General features: G+C 46.6%; 1 protein-coding gene across 3 annotated transcripts in view; it reads right to left on the bottom strand.

The window, feature by feature from the left end:
• Nucleotides 1-26,615, bottom strand: part of LOC119966745 (lysophospholipid acyltransferase 2-like) — a 96,628-nt gene that overhangs the window by 26,944 nt on the left and 43,069 nt on the right. For all 3 annotated transcript variants that reach the window (XM_038798753.1, XM_038798754.1, XM_038798755.1), the window contains one exon: nucleotides 7,821-7,916. In XM_038798753.1, the coding sequence (XP_038654681.1) occupies nucleotides 7,821-7,916 (96 nt within the window). The remainder of the gene's footprint in view (nucleotides 1-7,820; nucleotides 7,917-26,615) is intronic.

The following is a 26,615-nucleotide window of genomic DNA, read 5'->3' on the forward strand; positions in this document are numbered from 1 at the left end:
GCCAGTATTTATTGCCCGTCCCTAACTGCCCTTGAGAAGGTTGAGATGGGCTGCCTTCCTGAATTACTACATTCATGTGGTGAACACCCAGGGTGCTGTTCGGGAGTTCCAGGATTTGACCTGTTATAACCCTTACGAGGCCCACGTGGAAATACTAATCGATCTCCCCGTGGGACCTATAGAATACTAGCTTCCCCGCTAGTGGGTCAAGGCCTGCCCAGCTGGGACTCATTACCTTGTTCTGTAAAACCGACCCGGACTGCGACAGGCACTCTTATAGTCCCAGCCGGGATCTGTTGTGTTGTACACCGCTGTACACCGCTCAAGGCTGTTTCCTTGACCTTAAATAAACTCCTGTTAACTTACCACCCTGGCGTCCTGGATCTTTATATCACCTAAGAGCAGTAAAGGAATGGCTAAGTCAGTTTGGTGCGTAACCTGTAGATGAGCTTGGTTGTGATAGTGCTTCCATGAACCTGCCAGCTTTGACCTTCTAGATGGTAGAGGAAATGGATTTGGAAGGTGCTGTTGAAGAAATTCCAATATAAGTTGCCACAATGCATCTTCCAGATGTTGCATCCGTGCTGCACTGGTGGTGCAGGAAATGGACGATTAATGTGGTTGATTGGCAGATGAGCAACAGGATTGCTTGAGCTTCTTGAGTCTTTTTGGGGTTGCACTCATCCAGGCAAGTGGAGCATATTCTAACACAATCCTGCTTTGTGTCTTGCAGGCTTCGGAGAGTCAGGGGGTGCATCACCCCTGCCATAGAATGCACAGCCTCTGAGCTGCTCTTACAGCTGCATCATTTTTGTAGCTTGTTTCCTAAATTTCTGGTCAATGACGACCGCCTCAGGATATTGATGGTGTAGGCTGGGGGGCAGGGTTAACAATGGGAATGCCATTGAATGACAAAGGGGGTGGTTGGACTATCTTTTCTATGAGATGGTAATTGCTTGGCACTTGTGTGGTACAATATTATCAGCCCAGGCCAAGATATATCCAGGTCTTGAAGCATACAAATAGGTTGTTTTGTTCATTAGTGTAATACTGAACATTATACAGGCATCAGGAAATCTCTGAGATCTGACCTCAGGATGGAGGGAAGGCCATTGATGAGGCATCTGAAGATACTTTGGCCGAGAACATCGCCCTGCAGAATTCCTACAGCAATATTCATATGTAGTTACCAATTCACAAATAAACTGGTTGGTCAGTTTAACAGGAAACAGTTGCTCGTACTTACATGGTGACGACAGATTCTGGAAACCAGTTACTCAACTTCATGAACAGGGAATAGCACCAGATACTGGAGTTCCTCCAGATTCATGTGTAGACCAGATGTTTGGAACTAGCTATTGCTCCATAATTTGATGACTAATCAAGTAAATGCCAGCTACATGTAAAAGGGTTCATAAAACCATTCAACCCATTTGTCAATTCAGCTCAGAATGTTCATGTCTCAGCAACACAAGCGCACACCGACGAATTAGTCTCAATAATCATACGTGTGTTAGCCTTACTAAACATATGTGCATTTGCTTCACTACTTATTTGCAGCGAATTAGCCTCACTAATCATTTGCAGTGAGTTAGTCTCACTCATCATATATGTGCTGGCCTTACTAATCATATGGGTTCGCCTCACTAATCATACACGCCGAGTTAGCCTCAGTAATAATACACGTGTTAGCCTCACTAATCATACGTGTTTTAGCCTCACTAATCATACGTGTTTTAGCCTCACTAATCATACGTGTTTTAGCCTCACTAATCATACGTGTTTTAGCCTCACTAATCATACGTGTTTTAGCCTCACTAATCATTCATGTTTGCATCACTAATCGTGCGTGTATTTGCCTTACTAATCATAAATGCATTCACCTCACTAATCATACACAGTGTGGTAGCCTCTCTAATCATATGTGTTTGCCTCACTAATCATACGTGTGTTTTTTTTAAAAAATGTTTTAATTTTATTTATAAATTTAAAGTACCCAATTATTTTTGCTCCAATTAAGGGGCAATTTATCGTGGCCAATCCACCTACCCTGCACATCTTTGGATTTTGGGGGTGAAACCCACGCAGACACGGGGAGAATGTGCAAACTCCATACAGACAGTGACTCAGAGCCGGGATCGAACCTGGGACCCTGGAGCTATCCACTGCACCACCGTGCTGCCCCATTATACTTGTGTTTACTTCAATAATCATACATGTGTTAGCTTCACTAATCATACGTATGTTAGTGTCACGAGGAAAATAATAATAATAATTATTATTATTGTCACAAGTAGGCTTACATTAACACTGCAATGAAGTTGCTGTGAAAAGCCCCTAGTTGCCACATTCCGGCAACTGTTCGGGTACACAGAGGGACAATTCAGAATGTCCAATTCACCTAACAGCATGTCTTTCGGGACTTGTGGGAGGAAACCGGAGTACCCGGACGAAACCCACGCAGACATGGGGAGAACGTGCAGACTCCGCACAGACAGTGACCCAAGCCAGGAATAGAACCTGGGACGCTGGAACTGTGAAGCAACAGTGATACCCACTGTGCTACCGTGCCGCTAATCAACAGCAGCTACTCTAGATTCAACCAATGAAATGCATTTTTTTAAATCAATGAAACGAACATATACTCATAGTCAAATCTCTAATCTGTGTTCACTCATTAATTTAAAAAAACATTTTTTTTTTTTTAATTTAGAGTATCCAATTATTTTTTTCCAATTAAGGGGCAATTTTGCATCCCCAATCCACCTACCCTGCACATCTTTTTGTGTTGCGAGGTTGAGACCCACGCAGACACTGGGAGAATGTGCAAATTCCACACAGAGTGAGACCCGGCTCCAAGATCGAACCCGGGTCCTTTGCGTCATTGTGTTGCCCTGTTCACTCATTAATCATGGAATCATAGACTATACAGTGCAGAAGGCGGCCATTCGGCCCATCAAGACTTCACAGGCCATTGGAAAGAGAACCCGACTTTAGCCCATACCTTCACCCTATCGCCGTAACCCAGCAACCTGACCTAACCGTTTTTTGGACAACAAGGCAATTTGTCATGGCCAATCCACCTCAGCTGCACATCGTTGGACTGTGGGAGGAAACCGAAGCGCCCGGAGGAAACCCGTGCAGACACAGGGAGAACGTGCTCACTCCGCACACACAGTGACCCAAGCCAGGAATCAAATCTGGGACCTTTGAGCTGTGAAGCAACAGTGCTAACCATTGAGCTACCGTGCCGCCTTATAATTCAGATTCCTTCTTTAATCCTATTTCCTCCCTGGAATCCAAATTGGTTATCTCTCAAGTGATCCTGCACCATCCCACCCACTCTCTGTTACAAATCTCAACCTTCGATAAATGGACAATCCTAAATAATTCAGCTCGATTTTCAAGGAGGGGTGCAAAAGGCAAACAGGACCTGATTGCGGGATTACCAGCCACATTCCTGGGATTCATGATTTTCAGCAGTGCAATTTAAGGGTACAGATTGTCTCGGGTGGCACATGGCACAGTGGTTAACACTGCTGCCTCACAATGCCAGGGACCCGGGTTCAATTCAGGTTTTGGGTCACTATTTGTGTGAAGTTTGCATATTCTCCCCTTGTCTGCGTGGGTTTCCTTCAGGTGCTCCAGTTTCTTTACATATTCGTAGATGGATTGGCCACGGTAAGTTGCCTCTTTGTGTCCAGGGAAGTGCAGGTTATGTTATGGGGTTACGAGGATAGGGGGAGTGGGCATGGGTAGAGTACTCATTTGAAGGGTCGGTGCAGACTTGATGGGCTGAATGGCCTCCTTCTGCACTGTAGGGATTCCAAGGTTCTTTGGTACAATTGCAACCTGGCCTGCCCCATTGTGGGATAGGTATGTCCTAATCCTTCCAATATTCATGCAGTCAAGTTTTTCAAACAATCATAGTTCATGTCACCTCACAGCTGTTATGAACCATAGTCTCAATGACTGAACCTTCTGAAAAGCAAGTTCAAAAGTCTTACTCAGCCCCCGATGATCCCCTCATAAGACCCATGCTAAGCTCTGACCCCCACATATCCCCACGGCCCTTCATACCATTCATGCTGAGCTATGTCCTTCCCTATCCTCATGCTAAACTCTGCCCCACCCACCCACATGGCCCTTCATACCCTCCCTGACAAGCTATGACACTTCATTCCCAGTCAGACACCATACATTCGAATTAACTCTATCGTGACAAAAGGGTGTGTTAAAAAGCTTTAAAAACTGCCATTCATTCATAAAAAATGCTTTTACTCCAGCCCAATAATAGTGTACATCATCCAGGTGCTTTAAAGCATCCAAGGCAGAAACCACACACAATTTAAACAACGTTATCTTGTGTAAATAAACACTGTGAAATTGATAGCTGAGATCATAGAGCAAGAGCTGTCAATCAAGCAATGTTTTCACTGGGGCTCAGCTTTTTCAGGATTCTAATGGATGTCTGGACTCTCAGCCGTGGAATCCATAATGAGGCCTGGCAAAAAGGTTTCGTGAGGGAATTCCAGATTACAGAGGTCGGCAGCTGAAGGCACAGCCACTAAAGAGTGATGAAAATCAGGGCTGCACAAAGGGCAGATACCTTGGTGGGTTGAAGGGCTGGAAGAGGCTACAAGAGATAGAGAAGGGCAAGATCCACATGACAGCAACTAAATAAGATTTTCGAAATCATTCCAAGGCTAGCAGTCTCCCACTGCTCTATCAAGTAGTCCATTCAACATGATACCAACATTTGGTTTGTAGGGCTCCCTAGTCACTATTAGTTTGAGCCCGTGTCTCGACACCGTGACGTAATTCTCTGACTCTTGGTCTTCCGTATCTTTAACGTGTTCATGCATCTGAACAAGCTCACTTTCCTGTCCTCACTTACTTGGGGGAAACGTGGGGTGGGGTTGGGTTGGGTTCTCCGCCCGCTCTCCGCCCGCTCTCCCCCCCCCCCCCCGCCCCCCGCACGCCAAAATCGTGTTTGGTGACAGGGCGGCGAATGTGTTTTGATGCCAAAATCGGGAGCAGCACCAGTTTTCGGATTCTCCGCCCCCTGAAAGGTGGTGTACTCTCGGAGTACGCCGCGCCACGTATCCACAGCCTGAGGCCATTGCCTGAGGCCCGACCCGCGATGCTCTGTCCCTGACCGGCCGAGTTCCCAACGGCGTGGGTTACGTGTGCTCACACCGTTCGGGAACCTCACGTGGCAGCTGCAGATTCAGTTCGGCACTACCACAGTCGGGGGAGAACCGATCCACAGGAAAGGGGGGGGGTTCATCCAGGGCTGGGGCCACTGTGGGTGGGCAGTCCAGGGAGTGCGAGCAGCTGAAACGGACACTTTGACAAGCTGGGGGACCTTCATCCGGGTCTGCGAGCTAAGTCCGCCATGAAGCACGGAGCGGCCGTAAAAGACCACTGTTTTCACATCTCCATAGGGACTTAGTCTCCCAAACGGAGAATCCAGCCCATGATCTGATCAAGCTTTCCAATTTTCTATATCATGCTGGCAGTGAGAATAGAGGTTAGGGGGACTGGTAGAAAAAGCAAAGGCTGTCATTACTTGTCGAAAGCAAATCAGATTCATTGGAATGTTGGTTTTATACCCAGCTTGATATTACTTGAGAACATTTTGACCAGAATTCTTTGTTTAGCAGACTAAGGACGGGATTCTGCATTTGGGAGACCATGGACTGGATTCTCCATTTCAGTGGCTAAGTGCCGACTGAAACAAAGAATTCCCGGGCGTTTTACAACATCGGCATTGAATCCTCACTGATTCCAGGACCGGTGAAGGACTAGCAGTGGCGCCAGGTGAGACTCCCAGCTCCCGTACCGTAAAATACTGGAGAATGGCTGGGTCTGTGGCCGTGCGTGTGCACGGCAATGACCTGCAGCGGACACGCCGTACAACATGGCCCTGGCCATGCGCGGACCAGACCCACCATCTGCGGCCCCACCTTGTAGCCCCCCCTCCCCAGCCCTCACGGAAGCCCCCCCGGCCGGCGGCACAGATCCCGGCGAATGTGGAGGTGCTGGACACAGTCGGCAGCCATCACACGGGGTTCCCGACTGCTCAGACCACATGTCAACCGCGCGGTCGGAAACCTGTCCCATCAGAAGCGAAGCATCACGGGAGGGCCTGCCGATGACATACCAACACCGTCGCAATGGCGTGTGGCACGCAACACAATGAAGCCATTTCGGAGGGGGTGGAGACTTGAAAACCGGAGTCAAATCGGCGTCGCTTCCATTTGGATGTCGGAATGGATTCTCCACCTGATCGCCAATTACTATTTCGGCGACGGACAATGGAGAATCCCCGCCCCATGTACTCTCACCAGAACTGAATTGCACCCAATTTGCGTCCCCTTAGGAAGCAATTTCCAATCCTTAGCCATTTTGAGCGGGCAGCCCGATAACAATGTCATGCAGCTGAGCCATCCCACTCCACTGCGCCATTCAGCATCCCCCACCAAACTGGATTTTTGGGTAACCCCCATCCCCCACCCCACAGAGATCCCCTAATAAGAGTCCCCACAGACAGAGACCCCCTAAATAAAGAGACCCCCAGAGATACCATAAATAAAGAGACCTCTCCACAGACACCCCAGAAGAGAAACCCGTCACTGACTTCACACCAAATTGTTCCCCCCTACTGACCCCAGCCCGGGCAGCCCCCCACCCTCCCAGCAAGCCCAACAGTATTGGAGTCTGTTTCAGCATTTTTCTTGGACTTCCGCTCCTCCTACGCAGCCATGGCACCCAGATCCCACTGGTAAATACTTGCTCTCATTAGCACCTGCGAGACTTCTGCCTAAGAGGGGCGGAGCATCGCAGAGGGTTGGAGTATGAAGTGTCCAAGCCGTGAATTATATTAAAATCCATGCAAATGATGGTTTTGCATGGATCTACCGGCGCTGGGCGCAGACACGACATCTCCGCCAGTGAGAGACCGGAGCATGGCGTCAGAATCAGTGCCGGCCGCAAAACAGATTTTTTTCCATTTCATGCGATCCTCCACAAAATCACGATTCTCGCTTCCAGCGTCACAAAGTGCCGAATCCAGCCCTTCATTACGTTAAACCAGCTGTTTCAGTATGTTAAAGTTGTTGTTGCTCATTTTAGTGGAATGTACAATCAGATGAAATGTCGAACCAGTTTTGTAACTGATCCTGTCTGTGTCCTAATGGGCGAGATGGATTAAACTTATTGCCCAGTTGGAACCTATTGGTAGCATCATCTAATTCTCAAATATACTTGGTCATAAACAGATTTATTAATGACCAAAGGAATCACGACATGCAACCCTAATCCCCAGCTTGTCGAGGCTTCCCTGACAGCATCTCCCAAACCTATCTAGAAGGACAAGGGCAGAAGGTGCAAGGGAATACCACCATCATCACCAAGTTCCACTTCAAGTTGTACACCATCTTGACTTGGATCTATATCAGCCCATTTCTTCATTGTTGTGGATTAAAATCCTGTAGGATCAGCTCATCACAGTGGTTAAAAAAAAAGCCCACCACCATTGTATGCGGCAACTAATATTGGCCAATAAACGCCACCCTTGTCCCTGGAATCTTTCTTTTAAATTTTACATAAATATCTGACAGGGAAAAAGCTCCAATGTTGAGTTTTCCTTGAATCTTGTTAACTATTTAAAGACATTGGTCCACATCACAGCTGCTTTATAGTGACCACAAGCTAAAGCGGTGCACATATTATGACATAAACATCACAATGTGGCAACCTGCGATTAATAACTATTTCAAATCAATGACGTGAAAGTGCCCTTCTCCTGTACTTACCCTGAGAAGTCAGCAGATCTTTCTTCGCCAGCTAAGACGTAGACTCGAATGATCTGGCAGGCAGTCAGATAGGTCATCGCTACCAGGAAACTGCACCTGAAACAACATTAAATAGTGGGCCAGATTACATCCACTGTAGGTGGAGGCCATGTGCTGTTATGAACAGAGTCTTGCCATTCTAGAAATTTCATCACCCAGTCCCTCAGGTTCACCGCTTCTGAAGGTATGGCTTTTACTAAGGTGTTGTTCCATTGGTGCTGACTGTTCTCCACTATCTTTCCCCAAGTGGCTGTTCTTTATGCATAAGACTCAGTAGTGTTGGTTAGACTACTTGACCATGGAGAGCATTGCAATTCTATCCATCCTCCAATCTGGTGCATTTTTCCAGCAGGCAAATCACTGGGCTGTTAGCAAGGAACAGGGCTGATTTCATCCACCCACCACCCCAACAATCCCCTTGTCTTTTAGCTGTCTATATCATGTGAGACCAGACACCCACTCTAACTCATTAGTGATTGAGATTCTGCCTCAACAGCATCAAACCTGCAAGCTGTGGATAACAATCAGTCACTTTGGCACAATTTGCCAGTCAGGTCCATACGCTAGAATCATCCCTGCACTTCAGAAAATCCACTCACTGAGGCGTGTTGTCAGAATGGTGTGACACCTGGCTAGTTTCAGAAGGTATACACCTGGTAAGCAGTACTCTCAGAGGAGCTCAGGTGAGTGCAGCGCTCAGGGGAAGAGGGGCATGCCTGGGTAGTGCCCACTTGACATCAGGGTAGTACCAGGGTAGTGCCATTGGGTGCCAGGGAGTGTAGCTGGGTGAACTGGTTTGCTACCTGTGTGGTGGGATGGCCTTAAAAATGCCGTCCTGGATCATTGAGTATCTAAGTTGCCGGCGGTGCGGGTGAATCAAAGGCCACCCTCCTGGTGATATATCGCGGGACGCGAGACTTGAAGTTTTTTTTTGATCAAAGTGCTGCCCTTTGAATTGCTGTTGGCAGCTTTTCCGACATGGGAGAAAATCCCAGCCTAAATTCCAGAGTCCAGGACCGGGGAATTGCGAGGGGCGGGGGCGAGGCCCAGGAGAGGAAAAGAGGATGGCAATCATGATGGACTGGTCAGTGGGGGAGGGCGTACCCTCGCGTGGGGGAAGGGCAGGTCTTTGGGGTGGGAGCCCAATGTGGGAAGGAGACGTGCCTCGCTCAAGGACCCCCTTGAGGGATGTGAGCAGCCCTCTCCTTCCCACCGATGGCCAAGCAGGAAGCAGTCTGTAACTTTGGTGAGGGCCAGCGAGCCTACCCAGGCCACACATAAAATTGCAGACAGATCGGGGTCAAGTAGGATGTCGGTAGGATAACCACTGGATATTTCACACGCAGCCATCTCCCTGCCCCCCCCCCCCCCCCCCCCTCCCCCATCCCCACCCCCACTTCCAGTCCGGCAGCCCACAAACCTGTTGGCAGGTGACTGTAAAATACTGCCCCAATTGTAGTTAACAGGTTGTGCTGTATTGTCAAAGATATCTTTCCGATGGGAGGTTAAGCCAAGGCCCTGCTTCATGTTCTCACAGAATACAGATCGCATTGCACTATTCTATATAAGTTTCACATAATTTCTCTGCTTTTCAATTCCAACACTCAAAAAACAAAAAAATCCCTTTCTATAGATCTGCAGTCATGATATCATTAAAGGAGTTTTATAGGTAAATATTTAATATTACTTGCTGTCACAGCTTTATGCTTACTGTAAATCTACAGTCATATTTGCTAAACATAAGCCGCACTGTGCAAAGAAACAGTGTTGCATTTGGATTTTTATCTAGCATTCCTTTCAACCAAAAGCAAGGTTGTCCATTCACGCAGTGGGCTGTCGCCGCTGATAGATCACTGATTTATAAACTGATTTCTTGATGTCTTTGAGTACTGATTGAAAGAGTGGAATTATTCAAAATAACATGACTGTGAAAAGATAGCATTGTTCCAGATAATGCTCCAGATAATGAATTAACTATTGAACTTTAGGGTCTTGTCTGTAGAAATTTAAAGATTGTTCCATATAATCCATATAAATTTCATACAAGTCCGGAAAGACGTGCTGTTAGGTAATTTGGACATTCTGAATTCTCCCTCTGTGTACCCGAACAGGTGCTGGAATGTGGCAACTAGGGGCTGTTCACAGTAACTTCATTGCAGTGTTAATGTAAGCCTACTTGTGACAATAAAGATTATTATTAATGAATAGGCCATTGTATTTCAGTGCATTTAGTAATAAGAATATATCAAATAATTAGTTACAGCAAGGTCTATGGCCAGCAGTAGGGTGAGAATCTATTCTCATGAGGCCCACACATAGATATAAATTATTCCTAATGGATACCAGTCAATCTTAAGTAATGGCCGATGTGTGATTAATAAATCATCCTCTAAGTAACGGACATCTATTTGAACAAATCAGCTGAGAACTAGAAACCAATGACAGTAAATGGGGGATTAGACCATAGATAAGGAATCCCTTAAAAGTAAGACCTGCCTTCCTAAATTCTTGAATCATCTATCTGTTTGTGTTTAAAGTGATTTCTTTATGCATTGATGTTTAATGGGGTGTTTTGCCATGTGTTTGACCCCTGTATGTATTGATTGATATTTTGATTCAGTTCTTATTCAAGTGTATTCAAGAGAATAATTAGCAGAAAAGTTGTATTTTTGACACCTCCAATCAACCGGACTATCGACTCTCATTAGAAGATAAAATAAGAGATCCTACAGCGCCAACTCCAGAATTAACAGTCACCCTCTTCCTTGTTTTACACTGGAAAACGTGCAGAATGCCTGCTGTATATTATTGACAAATGTTGTGGAGTTCTATTTTTATTTTCGCCAAGAACATTTCTTCATTTTAGAAACGTTGGCGATGGGACGGAGAAAAGGAAGTTTGACTGAATAGAGGAACGTTGGTGCTGTGTTGAAACCCCCTCGGGGATATGTCTGACCAGTGCTGACAAGTGACAACGGTAATCCCCCAAGCAGAGACAGAATTAGCTGAGGCCATGGAATAGTGATTTGGGCAGAGACTGAACATCAGGCCTTTCCACTGGAATGTGGACAGCCTTGCAGGGTTGATATGGTTTGGACTGAACTCCACATACTCTTTCCAGGCAAGGAAGACAGGACCATCACTCCTCTGAGGGCTAAGAGTTTCCAGTCCCACCCCAAAGCCAACGGACCTTTGGCTGGTCCGGAAAATGTTCCGTCTCACCCACCACGATTCCTGCCGCAGGTGGGACCAGAAAATCCTGGCTGAGGATTGCAGTTTGAGCGCTGTGCAGGCGAAGCGAACAGTGCCCATTAGCACCAAGAATCCTAGAATCGGAGTAAATGTCACTCCAAAGTCACTGTGCAGTTCTTTGAAAGATCAGTGATACCAAGTCCCACGTCCCTGCTCTTTGTCTGTGACCGTGGAAGTTCTTCATGCTCAGGTCCTGATCCATCTCTCTTTTAAAATTATTTATGAAATCACCTTCCACTCAACTTTTCAAGGTAGAAGGTTCCAGATCCCAACAACTCTTCCAAAGAACAAAGAACGTTGCAGCACAAGAACAGGCCCTTCAGCCCACCAAGCCTGCACCAATCCAGATACTTTATTCAGACATGCTACTTATTGCCCAAATGATCTGCAACCCTCCATTCCCTATCAAGAAACATCTTAAACATTGCTATCATGCCCGACTCCACCCCTTCCACTGGAAATACGTTCCGGGCACCCACCATCCTCTACATGAAAAACTTTCTCCGCACATAGAACATAGAACGATACGATACAGCGCAGTACAGGCCCTTCGGCCCTCGATGTTGCACCGACATGGAAAAAATCTAAAGGCCATCTAACCTACACTATGCCCTTATCATCCATATGCTTATCCAATAAACTTTTAAATGCCCCCAATGTTGGCGAGTTCACTACTGTTGCAGGTAGGGCATTCCACGGCCTCACCACTCTTTGCGTAAAAAACCCACCTCTGACCTCTGTCCTATATCTATTACCCCTCAATTTAAGGCTATGTCCCCTCGTGCTAGCCACCTCCATCCGCGGGAGAAGTCTCTCGCTGTCCACCCTATCTAACCCTCTGATCATTTTGTATGCCTCTATTAAGTCACCTCTTAACCTTCTTCTCTCTAACGAAAACAACCTCAAGTCCATCAGCCTTTCCTCATAAGATTTTCCCTCCATACCAGGCAACATCCTGGTAAATCTCCTCTGCACCCGTTCCAAAGCTTCCACGTCCTTCCTATAATGAGGCGACCAGAACTGTACGCAATACTCCAAATGCGGCCGTACTAGAGTTTTGTACAACTGCAACATGACCTCATGGCTCCGGAACTCAATCCCTCTACCAATAAAGGCCAACACACCATAGGCCTTCTTCACAACCCTATCAACCTGGGTGGCAACTTTCAGGGATCTATGTACATGGACACCGAGATCCCTCTGCTCATCCACACTACCAAGAATTTTACCATTAGCCAAATATTCCGCATTTCTGTTATTCTTTCCAAAGTGAATCACCTCACACTTCTCCACATTAAACTCCATTTGCCACCTCTCAGCCCAGCTCTGCAGCTTATCTATGTCCCTCTGTAACCTGCAACATCCTTCCGCACTGTCTACAACTCCACCGACTTTAGTGTCATCAGCAAATTTACTCACCCATCCTTCCGCGCCCTCCTCTAGGTCATTTATAAAAATGACAAACAGCAACGGCCCCAGAACAGATCCTTGTGGTACGCCACTCGTAACTGAACTCCATTCTGAACATTTCCCATCAACTACCACTCTCTGTCTTCTTTCAACTAGCCAATTTCTGATCCACATCTCTAAATCACCCTCAATCCCCAGCCTCCGTATTTTCTGCAATAGCCGACCGTGGGGAACCTTATCAAACGCTTTACTGAAATCCATATACACCACATCAACTGCTCTACCCTCGTCAACCTGTTCAGTCACCTTCTCAAAGAACTCGATAAGGTTTGTGAGGCATGACCTACCCTTCACAAAACCATGCTGACTGTCCCTAATCATATTATTCCTATCTAGGTGATTATAAATCGTATCTTTTATAATCCTCTCCAAGACTTTACCCACCACAGACGTTAGGCTCACCGGCCTATAATTACCGGGGTTATCTCTACTCCCCTTCTTGAACAAAGGGACCACATTTGCTATCCTCCAGTCCTCTGGCACTATTCCTGTAGCCAACGATGACCTAAAAATCAAAGCCAAAGGCTCAGCAATCTCTTCCCTGGCTTCCCAGAGAATCCTAGGATAAATCCCATCCGGCCCCGGGGACTTATCTATTTTCACCTTGTCCAGAATTGCCAACACTTCTTCCCTACGCACCTCAATGCCATCTATTCTAATAGCCTGGGTCTCAGCATTCTCCTCCACAATATTATCTTTTTCCTGAGTGAATACTGACGAAAAGTATTCATTTAGTACCTCGCTTATCTCCTCAGCCTCCACACACAACTTCCCACCACTGTCCTTGACTGGCCCTACTCTTACCCTAGTCATTCTTTTATTCCTGACATACCTATAGAAAGCTTTTGGGTTTTCCTTGATCCTACCTGCCAAAGACTTCTCATGTCCCCTCCTTGCTCGTCTCAGCTCTCTCTTTAGATCCTTCCTCGCTTCCTTGTAACTATCAAGCGCCCCAACTGAAACTTCACGCCTCATCTTCACATAGGCCTCCTTCTTCCTCTTAACAAGAGATTCCACTTCTTTGGTAAACCACGGTTCCCTCACTCGACCCCTTCCTCCCTGCCTGACTGGTACGTACTTATCAAGAACATGCAATAGCTGTTCCTTGAACAAGCTCCACATATCCATTGTGCCCAACCCTTGCAGCCTACTTCTCCAACCAACACATCCTAAGTCATGTCTAATGGCATCATAATTGCCCTTCCCCCAGCTATAACTCTTGCCCTGCGGGGTATACTTATCCCTTTCCATCACTAACGTAAAGGTCACCGAATTGTGGTCACTGTTTCCAAAGTGCTCACCTACCTCCAGATCTAACACCTGGCCTGGTTCATTACCCAAAACCAAATCCAATGTGGCCTCGCCTCTTGTTGGCCTGTCAACATATTGTGTCAGGAAACCCTCCTGCACACATTGTACAAAGAATGACCCATCTAATGTACTCGAACTATATCTTTTCCAGTCAATATTTGGAAAGTTAAAGTCGCCCATAACAACTACCCTGTTACTTTCGCTCTTTTCCAGAATCATCTTCGCCATCCTTTCCTCTACATCCCTAGAACTATTAGGTGGCCTATAGAAAACTCCCAACAGGGTGACCTCTCCTTTCCTATTTCTAACCTCAGCCCATACTACCTCGGAAGAAGAGTCCCCATCTAGCATCCTTTCCGCCACCGTAATACTGTCCTTGACTAGCAGCGCCACACCTCCCCCTCTTTTGCCCCCTTCTCTGAGCTTACTAAAACACCTAAACCCCGGAACCTGCAACAACCATTCCTGTCCCTGCTCTATCCATGTCTCTGAAATGGCCACAACATCGAAGTCCCAGGTACCAACCCATGCTGCCAGTTCCCCTACCTTATTTCGTATACTCCTGGCATTGAAGTAGACACACTTCAAACCACCTACCTGAACACTGGCACCCTCCTGCAAAGTCAAATCTGTGCTCCTGACCTCTATACTCTCAATCTCCCGTACCCCAAAACTACAATCCAGGTTCCCATGCCCCTGCTGAATTAGTTTAAACCCCCCCAAAGAGCACTAACAAATCTCCCCCCCAGGATATTGGTGCCCCTCAGGTTCAGATGTAGACCATCCTGTCTATAGAGGTCCCACCTTCCCCAGAAAGAGCCCCAGTTATCCAGAAATCTGAATCCCTCCCGCCTGCACCATCCCTGTAGCCACGTGTTTAATTGCTCTCTCTCCCTATTCCTCATCTCACTATCACGTGGCACGGGCAACAACCCAGAGATAACAACTCTGTTTGTTCTCGCTCTGAGCTTCCATCCTAGCTCCCTAAAGGCCTGCCTGACATCCTTGTCCCCTTTCCTACCTATGTCGTTAGTGCCAATGTGGACTACGACTTGGGGCTGCTCCCCCTCCCCCTTAAGGACCCGGAAAACACGATCCGAGACATCACGTACCCTTGCACCTGGGAGGCAACATACCAAACGTGAGTCTCTCTCGCTCCCACAAAATCTCCTATCTGTGCCCCTGACTATTGAGTCCCCAATTACTAATGTTCTACTCCTTTCCCCCCTTCCCTTCTGAGCAACAGGGACAGACTCCGTGCCAGAGGCCCGTACCCCATGGTTTACCCCTGGTAAGTCGTCCCCCCCACAAGTATCCAAAACGGTATACTTGTTACTCAGGGGAACGACCGCAGGGGGTCCCTGCACTGACTGCTTCTTCCCAGTCCCTCTTACAGTTACCCATCTATCTCCAGTCTTTGGTGTAACTATTTCCCTGAAGCTCCTATCTATGACCCCCTCTGCCTCCCGAATGATCCGAAGTTCATCCAGCTCAAGCTCCAGGTCCCTAACACGGTTTTTGAGGAGCTGGAGTTGGGTGCACTTCCCACAGATGAAATCAGCAGGGACACTGACGGCGTCCCTCACCTCAAACATTCTGCAGGAGGAGCATTGTACTGCCTTCCCTGACATCACCTCTAGATTTAAAAAAAAAACAAGAAGAAAAAGAAAAAGAAAGGAAGAGCTTACCTGATATTACCTCAAACCCTGCTCCCGGTGAAAGGTAAGCAAATTTAAAGGCACTCACTCACCTTCACGACAGGCCCCTGCTCCCGCTTCCCAACCACCGTGGGGTGGGGGGTTGGTTAGAGGAGGAGGTAGGGTGGGAAACACTCACAAAGTGTTTCGGGTTTAACTGTCACTTGCCAACAGCCTCTCCACAAACCACCTTCAACTTAGGCTGACCGCACTGCACGTATGCAAATTTCCCCAGAACAGCTGATCAGTAGCTCTGCTCTGCTGCCCTCTGCTCTCCCCTAAACATTCCCCCTCTCCCCTTGAACCTGTGCCCCCTTGTAATTGAGTCTTCCACCCTGGGAAAAAAACTTCTGCTATTCACCCTGTCTATACCTCTCATAATTTTGTAGCTCTCAATCTGGTCTCCCCTCAAGACTCCTTCTTTCCAATGAAAACAATCCAAGTTTATTCAACCTCTCCTCATAGCTAACACCCTCCAAACCAGGCAACATCCTGGTAAACCTTCTTTACACTGTCTCCAAAGCATCCACATCATTCTGGGAGTATGGAGATCAGATCTGCAATATTCCAAATGTGGCCTAAATAAAGTTTTATACAACTGTAACATGACCTGCCAAATCTTGTACTCAATACCCCGGCCAATAAAAGCAAGCATGCCGTATGCCTTCTTGACCACCGTATCCGCCTGCATTGTCACTTTTATGGAACGATGGATCTGAACGCCCAGATCCCTCTGTATGTCAATGCTCCTAAGTGTTCTGCCATTTACTGTATAATCCACACCTGAATTTGATCTTCCAAAATGCATCACTTCACATTTGTCCAGATTGAACTCCGTCTGCCATTTCTCTGCCCAACTTTCCAATCTATCTATAATCTGCTGTATTCTCTGACGGTCAGAGAATGTCACTATCTGCAACTCCACCTATGTTAGTGTCATCTGCAAACTTGCTAATCAGACCATCTACATTTTCATCCAGATCATTTATATATATTACAAACGACAGTGGTCCCAGCACTGATCCTTGTGGAACACCATTAAGTTACTGATCTCCATTCTGAAAAACTCCCTTCTACTGCTGCTCTCTGTCTCCTGTTGCCAAGCCAGTTCTTCATCCATCTATCTAGCACATCTCGAATCCCATGTGGCTTTACATTTTGTACCAGTCTGCCATGAGGGAGTGAAAGGATTTCTCCTCATCTCTCCTCTAGATTTTTAGCCAATGATTTCAAACCTATGAACCTTGGTTATTCGCTCACGCAGCAGTGGGAATCATTTTTCCTCCACTGATTACCAACTGATTCACTCCAGTTAAACGTCCAGCTCAACATGAGAACAGTTTGACCACAAGCAGTGAATGCTGCGCTGTCCATTTGATTTAAATATCCATTGCTGCCCCTATACCCTTGTCAACCTGCATGAAGTTTCTTGGAATGTTATTTATAAAACTGTCAAAAATCCTAATTTCAAAACTTTCCAGTGAGGTTGAATGATTAAAAAAGCTAAGATTGTTCTCCTTAGATCAGCAAAGGTTAAAGGCAGATTTGAAATGAAAATGAAAAAAGCTTATGGTCACAAGTAGGCTTCAAATGAAGTTACTGTGAAAAGCCCCTCGTCGCCACATTCCGGCGCCTTTTCGGGGAGGCTGGTATGGGGATTGAACCGTGCTGCTGGCCTGCTTGGGTCAAAGTTATGAAGGGCTTTCATGAGTAAAAAAAGAGAAACTGGTTCCAATGGCAAGAGGATTGGTAACCAGAGGTCACCAATTTAAGACAAAAAGTAAAATAAACTTTTTCACACAATGAGCGGTATTTAATGCAGGCGACAGGCTCTCACCTGATAACTGGAGAGCAACCAAGAGCCCAATAACTGGAGAGCAACCAAGAGCCCTTCGCCGTCTCCTCAGGGTGGCCTGTTGCGTCAAGTACCAATCAGGGATCGAGGACACGGGTCAGAAAACCCACCCCTTCTGAGACTTGCCGCCCAATCAGAGGCTGGTAGCTGTGCATTGCAGGCAGTGCCAGCTGGAACTGGTTGTAGTCAGCAATGCACGCACCAGAGGCCCAGGTTCACCAAACGTGAGTGAGGGTAGGGTGGGGGTCATGAGTGACGGGGGGAGGCAGCAAGGGCAGGGGTAAGGCTCTCAGCGAATCCCCTTCCCATACTGGGTCCTCGATCAGGCACTCAGTACAAGACAAGGCAACTCCCAGCCCCCTGGCACCCCAGCTTAGTTGAAGACCAGTGGCAGTGGGAGGAGGCCCTTCATGGACGTTGATTGCCCTCTTAAGGGCATCAATTGGCAGTAGGGTAGGAAGCGGGTCCACGAGCCTACCTAACATGGACTAATTGGAGCAGAAGTGGCAGATTGGAAAGGTCTCCACCACGCACCCTCCCTTCCTGTCCAATTAAATGCCTCCTCTACCTCGAAACTACTTCAGGGGTGCGCATAAATTCCAAGATCTGGAATGGTCTGCCTGAAAGCTTGTGGAAGCAGATCCAATAATAACCTTCAAAACAAATTGGATAAATACTTCAAAAGGAAAAATAATTGGAGAACTCTGGAGAAAGAGCGGGAGCCTGGGACTAATTGGATAGCACTTTCAAAGCGCAAGATGGGCTAAATGGCGTTCTGTGCTGAAAGATTCTGTAGCATTACTGATTTAGTCACAATATCTTCTTTTTTCATTATCAAAATTTACAGATGGTACCAAATTGGTGGGTAATGAGGGAGACTGAATGAAAGTTCAAGACGCAAACAAACTTGCACAATGAGCAGGCAAGTGTAGGAGAAGAGTAAGTGCCGATAGGAGAAATAAGGAAGCTGTGTGGAAAATGGGTGAGAGGAGCAGAAGAATAGTGTGTTAGTGATGTACAGACCACTGAAGACCAAACCAATACAAACAAAGCGTTGGGTAATTTCTAGAGAAGTAGAATTCAAAAGCACAGAAGTTTAGAGAAACATATCTGACACTTAGGATACTGTGTTCAGTTCTGGTCTCCAATTCACGAAAAGGACACAGATGCAAAAATAATTTTGAAGAATGTCACCAGAAGTGAGATATTCTGACTATCAGGAAAGATTGAACAAGTTGGGACACTTTTCTCTAGAAAAAGGAAAGCTGAAAGATGACCTGATAGAGGTCTTTAAAATGATGAAGGGCTTTGATCGGGTAATTGTGGAGAAGATAGTTTCATCGCGGGGAGGCCAGAGCTTGTTCCCATCAATTAGAGCGACTAATAAAACCAAAAGGGAATTCAGGAGGAACTTCTTCACCCAGAATGTGGAGCTTGCTGTCACTTTGGATAGTTAGAGCCAATAACGTTGATCCTTTAATGAAAAGCTAAATAAGTATATATGGGAGAGAAAAGGATAGGTCAATAGGGTGAGAAGAAATAAGGTGGGGCCCTAGGATTATGTGGAGCATAAACACCAGCATTGAGCTGTTGGGCCAATGACATGTTTCTGTATATTCGATGTAACACCATGGATGGAATTTTACCAAAGTTTGTCAGTGTCTGGCTCTGACTGAAAATCTGTGTGTATCCCTTCAGATGCACAGTCGATTTCCTGGCACTCAGTCTGGGGGCATTGTTTACATTGTCACTCTGATGGGGTGGGGCCTGATAGAGTTGGCAAGGCTGGCTCCACAGACATCGGGGTGCCATCTTTAAAGGACCAACCTATGCCGGGGCAGTGCCAGCCTGTGCCAGGGGCAGTGCCCGGTAAGTCCCTCTATCCCCTGGTGGCTATACTTATCTTGCCACCCTCGGTGGGTTCCCCCCAGGTAATTCCCTTTCTTATATAGCTGTCATAAACCTCACCAACGTGATGTCACATTGACGAGGTATGAATATTCAGCGAGGGGGAAGGGGCACGGTGGCGCAGTGGTTAGCACTGTTCACTCATGGCGCCGAAGACCTGGGGTTGTTCCTGGCCCCGGGTCACTGTCCATGTGGTGTTTACATATTCTCCCTGTGTTTGCGTGGCTTTCACCCCCACAACCCAAAGATGTGCAGGGTAGATGGATTGGCCACGCTAAATTGCCCTTTAATTGGAAAAAAAAGAATTGGGTACTCTAAAATATATTGACATTTTTTTTTTTTTAAATCATGTGAGGGGGTACAATGTGGCCCTTTAATAATATCTTAATGGATTAAAATCTATTGAAGGGCGGGAATCTCATTAAGTCACCTGTGAGGGGTGGAGAAAATTCAGAAACAAGATGTCGCCGGTGAGAATCTCGTTTCCCGACTCTCACGGGATTTTACATTGCCTTGCAGTTTGTGCTCGCGGCAAACCCGGGTTCAAAATTCCAGCCCATGTATATAAGAACTGTCTACTGTGGGTGATGTTGCTGTTTTTCAGACATGATGTGGTACTAGAGGATAGTTGTGTCTAAAAGAGAAATGACGCAGGAGGGAAGATTCTGTGCAAAAAGGAAAGGTGTACTTAAATAAACCAATCAGCCAGGGATCACTATTTGGCAGTAGCACCTAGTTAGGTGCAGCGTGCCATCTGAGCTGGCACTCACAATCCAGTGCATTTCAATGGAAGAATGGCCACTGGAGCAAGTATCCAGTCATATATCAGCTCTCAAAGCCCTAACCTCAGCAAGGCTCAGTGTTTCTAACTCTCCAGGATTACCCGGAGACTCCGAGAATGAAAGGGTAATCTCCAGGATACTGCTACAAGCAACTAGTCAAGACAAAAACCAGAGGGTCATTCGAAAATTGTGTATTTTCAGCACCCATTCTGTCATCTACTCGCCACCTTCGAGCTCTCTCCCATAATAGGGGGAATGGGCAGGCGTCAAAATCAGCTGCCACTATATTTGAATGAATAATTAAGGGTCAATTGGGCTTATTATCAAGCCAATTTTCCCTGATAATATGTTGTCCATGCCATAAACATTTGATGTGGGCTGCTGGTCAGGAGCAGGGAGCCCAATTTTTAAACTTATATCTTTAAGGGGTGGGAAGAAAAAAAAATACAAAAAGTAAAGGGTGGGAAGGATGGGAGGAGGGGTCACTCTTTGCCTCGGTGGTTTCCCTTGGCCAATCATGAGGCAGCCCCCTGACCGAATTCTTCCTTTCCTTCCTACCCACTCTCTTCGTAAACCCCACTCCTCTACCTAACATACCCAAACGATCTGGCCCACGATCTCAGAATGACAAGCTCCGTGGATCCATGGGTCTTGATTTTCCTTTTTTCCCAGTATATCTGGCAGCTGCCACTGACACCAACATGACTAATGGAGCTTGTACCAGGTTACGTTCACCCATCATTACTGCGCTTGCTGAACTACAGTGGGTCCCAGTATGGAAACACCTTGATTTAAAAATTATTTTCCTCGTTTTCAGGCCCACCACGGCCTTTTCCCCTCCACCTCTGTAATTTCGAGCAGTCCTCCAACCCTCCAGGTCACTGTGCTCCTCCAAGTCTCGCCTCTTTCATACACCCCAAATTTCATTGAACCACCTCATTGCCTGGGCCCCATTGATCCCAATATCCCCAATGGACTCAGTGTCAAATTATGTTTGATAGTGTACCTATAAAGCATCTTGGGTCATTTTAATACATTCAAGGCACGATATCAATACAATTTATAATTGTCCCACTAACCTCTGAGCAAATTCAGGACAAGTTCAATCCCAATTCATAAATCAAATCCAAAGTCATGGAAAATCACCACTATATCCTACTCAATAGTACGAACCTCCAGAATCCATGCCTGACAGATCGTTCCCTAGGGCGATAGCGTTATTGGCTTCCATTGCCTGGATATACCCCCAGGGGCATCTCTACCAACAACTGAGCTGATCACATCAATCAGGTCACTGCCCTTCAATCTGCTACCTTCAAAATAATTACTTTTGAAATAAAGAGGAAACACTTGTTGGCTCACAGATCACGAGTCATGAGAGAGTCATAAGTTATTTTTAATGTTCATCCACGGCACCCAAAAGATGAACAGAGTTTTCCTTTTGTGGTCAGTGGCCAAGGAGAACTATTGTTAACTCTGCCAGTGACGCTGTGAGATCATTGATGTGTTAGGCAGATTGCTTCGACGTGGACTGCACTTGATGCAGTGTAGCGAGAGACAGACCTCTAACACTGGAGAAGATCCAACACGATTTTATTCAACGATATAACTAACATACATGCTCAGCTGTGGGTCGACACTATACCGAACTGACTGGAGACCTGGTACTAGCCTGACCAGACTTACTAGTTACCGCATGGTGTTTGTACTGGCTAGCTCGTGGACTCTGACTATCTCAGTGGCTGGGTCCCGAGAGAGCGGGAAACCTAGTGCCCTCTGGCTTTATCGTGGTAGTGTCCTGTCTGGTGATTGGCTGCTCTGTGCTGTGCGCTTACTGGTCATCCTGTGTGTCAATCACTGCCTGTCTGCACTTCATTATATACACGAGTGGATATTATGACAATCATCACCTGCACAGTTTGTGATTCCCATAACACCGTGGCGCCAGTACTTCATGCACTATGTCTTTTGAGAGTACCTTTAAGAAATGGGTGTTTATCAAATAGCTGCAGTGATGTCGGTGTGTGGGTGGAGCTGAGCTGTGATTCTGATTTTACTTTTGCTTTGAGCAAAAAGCTGGTGTGTGTCTGGGTTGTTCATGAACAAGTGAATGTTCATTTGGGTGATTTCAAAGTAATACTGTGATGGAACCATCAATTGAGCGAACACGTGTAGTTGGATCTGAACAGAGGCTTTAATACACTTACAATAGAGCCAGCCTATACGTCGTTGAACTTCAGATGAAATGGCAGGCTGGCTCTAAGGCACTGATCTTTATACATCGGTCCCAGGGGGAGGAGTCCTGGGCGGAGCCAAGGGAGGAGCCCAGTACAAACTCTCGCGTACTCCCAGAGCGACTCCCCCTGGTGGTCGGATAGTGCAACTGCACTTACAATGGGTAGATAACGAACATATATACATGGAGTGATATTGGCAACTATATATAGTGTGAATCACATTAACCACAACCTGTTTCTGTAGAGAATTTAAACCTACAGTCTTTCTGTAAAAAGGGTCTTTTGGTCTTATGGATGTTGTTAGGAAAGTTATGAAGGGTTACTTATAGAATATTGTATCTGTGGGGATTATTGGTGTTGATAGTTGTTAAGACGTTGACTTTGTGTTTATAAAGTGTTAACTGGTTTCATAAATAAACATGGCTTTGTTTTAAAAGTACTTTAGATCTCTATTGCATCACACCTGTAAAGTAGGCCCTTGTGCTCCCCATAACCACAATCTATTAAAAGTGGTATGTCAGGTGAACTCCATGATGCACTTTGGAGTTTTCTAAGCCCTGGCCCATAACAAATATCACTGCCAGTCCGCACATAGACAAAATAATTGTCTGGTTTATTGCGAGATTAGCCGCACCATAGTTGAGAGAAACAGTTCACTGAGATCTTGCTCTCATCATCCAGTGCATCAGCAAAGCAAAGCACACAATTCCCAATAGTACATTTATACTATATTTGTATAAATATTTCTTAGTAAGGAAAGATGACCTGTGGTCTCAGAATACTAGCTCACCTAGACTCTCAGCAGTCTGCGAAGTGAACAGAAGGTGGTTCTGTGGGCATTGAAGCATCTTCTTGGCCTCCAGATGCCACAGCGAGAGACCCGGGGTGGGATTCTCCGTCCAGCGACGCGGGAATAGGGAAATGCAATTGGGTGGAGCATAGCATGTGAGCTGAAAATCGTGGCCGGCGCCTAACGCTCGACGGAATGTCATGCTCCAGTGTCTTCGTCAGCGGCATCAATGCATTTACAGTAAGCGCCATTGGCATATCAATAACAGGCCCGACCAGGTATTTTCAGGGGCCTCCGCAATGCTCCATCTCCACCAGGAGGAATTACCAATGGCAAGTTTCACTTGTGGTTTCAAAAATTGGGAAATAAGTGCCATGGCTGCTGAGGGAGAGAGGAGGTAGGAAATTTGATTTGATTTGATTTATTATTGTCACATGTATTAGTATATAGTGAAAAGTATTGTTTCTTGCATGCTATACAGACAATGCCTACCGTACATAGGGAAGGAAGGAGAGACTGCAGAATATAATGTTACAGTAATAGCTAGGGTGTCGAGAAAAGATCAACTTAATACAAGGTAGGTCCATTCAAAAGTCTGATGGCAGCAGGGAAGAGTCGGTTGGTATGTGACCTCAAACTTTTGTATCTTTTTCCTGACGGAAGGAGGTGGAAGAGAGTATGTCCGGGTTGCCTGGGATCCTTAATTATGCTGGCTGCCTTTCTGAGGCAGCGGGAATTGTAGACAGAGTCAATGGATGGGAGGCTGGTTTGCATGATAAACTGAACTACATTTATGACCTTTTGTAGTTTCCTGCGGTCTTGAGCAGAGCATGAACCATACCAAGCTGTGATACAACCAGAAAGAATGCTTTCAATGGGGCATCTAAAAGTTGGTGAGAGTCGTAGCTGACATGCCAAATTTCCTTAGTCTTCTGAGAAAGTAGAGTCGTTGGTGGGCTTTCTTAACTATAGTGTCAGCATGGGGGACCAGGAGAGACTGTTGGTGATCTGGACACCTAAAAACATGAAGCTCTCGATCTTTCGACTTCGTCCCCATTGATGTAGACAGGGGCATGTTCTCCACTACCCTTCCTGAAATCGATGACAATTTCCTTAGTTTTGTTGACATTGAGGGAGAGATTATTCTCATCGCACCAGTTCACCAGATTCTCTATCTCATTCCTATACTCTGTCTCATCATTGTTTGAGATCCGACCCACTACGGTGGTGTCATCAGCAAATTTGAAAATCAAGTTCGAGGGGAATTTGGCCACACAGTCATAGGTGTACAACAAGTATAGTAGGGGGCTGAGGACACAGCCTTATGGGGCACCGGTGTTGAGGATGATCGTGGAGGTGTTGTTGCCTTTCCTTGCTGATTGTGGCCTGAGGGTTAGGAAGTTCAGGATCCAGTCGCAGAGGGAGTTTGTAGATGAGTTTCATAGGAATAATGGTGTTGAAGGCTGAGCTGTAGTCGATAAATAGGAGTCTGACATAGGTGTCTTTGTTATCTAGGTGTTCCAGGGATGAGTGTAGGGCCAGGAAGATGGCGGCTGCTGTGGACCTGTTGCAGCGGTAGGCGAACTGTAGTGGATGAAGGCAATCCGGGAGGCTGGAGATGATTTGTGCCATGACTAATCTTTCAAAGCACTTCACGATGGTGCATGTCAGAGCCACTGGAAGATGGTCATTAAGGCACGCTATTTGGCTTTTCTTTGGTACATGGATTATGGTCGTCTTCTTGAAGCAGATAGGAGCCTCAGATTGTTGTAAAGAGAGGTTGAAGATGTCTGCGAATACTCCTGCCAGCTGACCCGCACAAGACCCGAGTGCTCGTCCAGGTACCCCATCCGGGCCAGTGGCTTTCCATGGGTTGACCTTTGAGAAGGCTGCTCTGACATCTGCAATGGTAACCTCGGATATAAGTTCATCCAAAGCTTCTGGTGTGGAAGGCGTGCTCTCCCTGACCTCTTGCTCAAAACGGGCATAGAATGCATTGAGCTCTTCAGGGAGGAGTACGTTAGAGCCGGCAATTTTACATGCCTTCATCTTGTAGCCCGTTATGTCTTGCAGACCTTGCCATAGTCGGCAGGGGTCCGTGTGGCTAGCCTGGGACTCGAGCTTGGTTCAGTACTGTCTTTTGGCATCTTTGGTGTATTTCCTTAGATTATATCTGGCTTTCTTGCATAAGTCAGGGTCGCCTGACTTGAATGCCTCAGACCTAGACTTCAGCAAGCAGTGGATATCCCTGTTCATCCAGGGCTTCCGGTTGGGAAACACGCCGATTTGCTTCTTTGGCACAGTCTTCTACACACTTACTAATGATGTCAGTTTCTGTAGTGGCATACTCGTTCAGACTGGTCGCAGAGTTTTAAATACTGACCAGTCCACTGACAGTAAGCAATCCCATAGGAGATAGATGTGAAGCAACAGTGCTATCAACTGTGTTACCATGCCATCTTGCTGAAGCACATCGCTTCATCTAGCCATTTTTCATGCTATTAGTCCCCGCTTCGGGATGGGGTAGCACTCCCTTTTAATGTTCAAGTTGAGAACTTGGGGTCCATACATATCCTCAGGATGCCATTCCTCTATTTCACACACACCATGGAGTTGACCGAGTCGATGGGCTCTTTTATGCACCTGATGATACCTAAAACCATCATTCTTTGTCCCTCAGTGGGGCAGGGACCAGTCTGGCGGCATGCACGACCGGCTTCACGTTCTCCTTTAGCTGGATGCAATATGTAAAGGGCAGGGTGCCAAATCCTTGCAATACCTCTGTATAATTCTTCATGATTGATTCAACTGAAATATGTCAATGGGGTGCCATGTGTTCTGCAGCGTACACCCTCTTTTTTTTATAAATGTTTTTATTCAGTTTTCGTATTTTATATTGAACAAATTACAAATTGTTAGGAGAGAGAAACAAAAAAAAACAAACAAAAACAAACACGCAAAAATTAACATACATATTTACAGGTAAGCATCTTCGTAGTAGTAACTGCGCCCCCCCCCCCCCCCCTCAACATGTTTATTTAGCTTGGTTTTGGGCCTTAGCTAGCCATCGAACCCCCGTAACGAACCTGTAGCCCCTCCCCCCCTCCCGCTACCTTCCCCCGACTATTCTTCCTCTTGTACATTGGCCACAAATAGGTCCCGGAACAGTTGCATGAATGGCTCCCACGTTCTGTGGAAGCCGTCGTCCGACCCTCGGATGGCAAATTTGATTTGCTCCATTTGGAGAGATTCCGAGAGGTCGGACAGCCAGTCCGCAGCTCTGGGCGGTGCTGCTGACCGCCAGCCAAACAGGATTCTACGGCGGGCGATCAGGGAGGCAAAGGCAAGGGCGTCCGCCCTCCTCCCCAGGAATAGATCTGGCTGGTCTGAAACCCCGAAGACCGCCACTATCGGGCATGGCTCCACCCTCACCCCCACCACTTTGGACATAGCC

Source organism: Scyliorhinus canicula, chromosome 1, assembly GCF_902713615.1.
Source record: "Scyliorhinus canicula chromosome 1, sScyCan1.1, whole genome shotgun sequence".
In the NCBI taxonomy this organism is placed as follows: domain Eukaryota; kingdom Metazoa; phylum Chordata; class Chondrichthyes; order Carcharhiniformes; family Scyliorhinidae; genus Scyliorhinus; species Scyliorhinus canicula.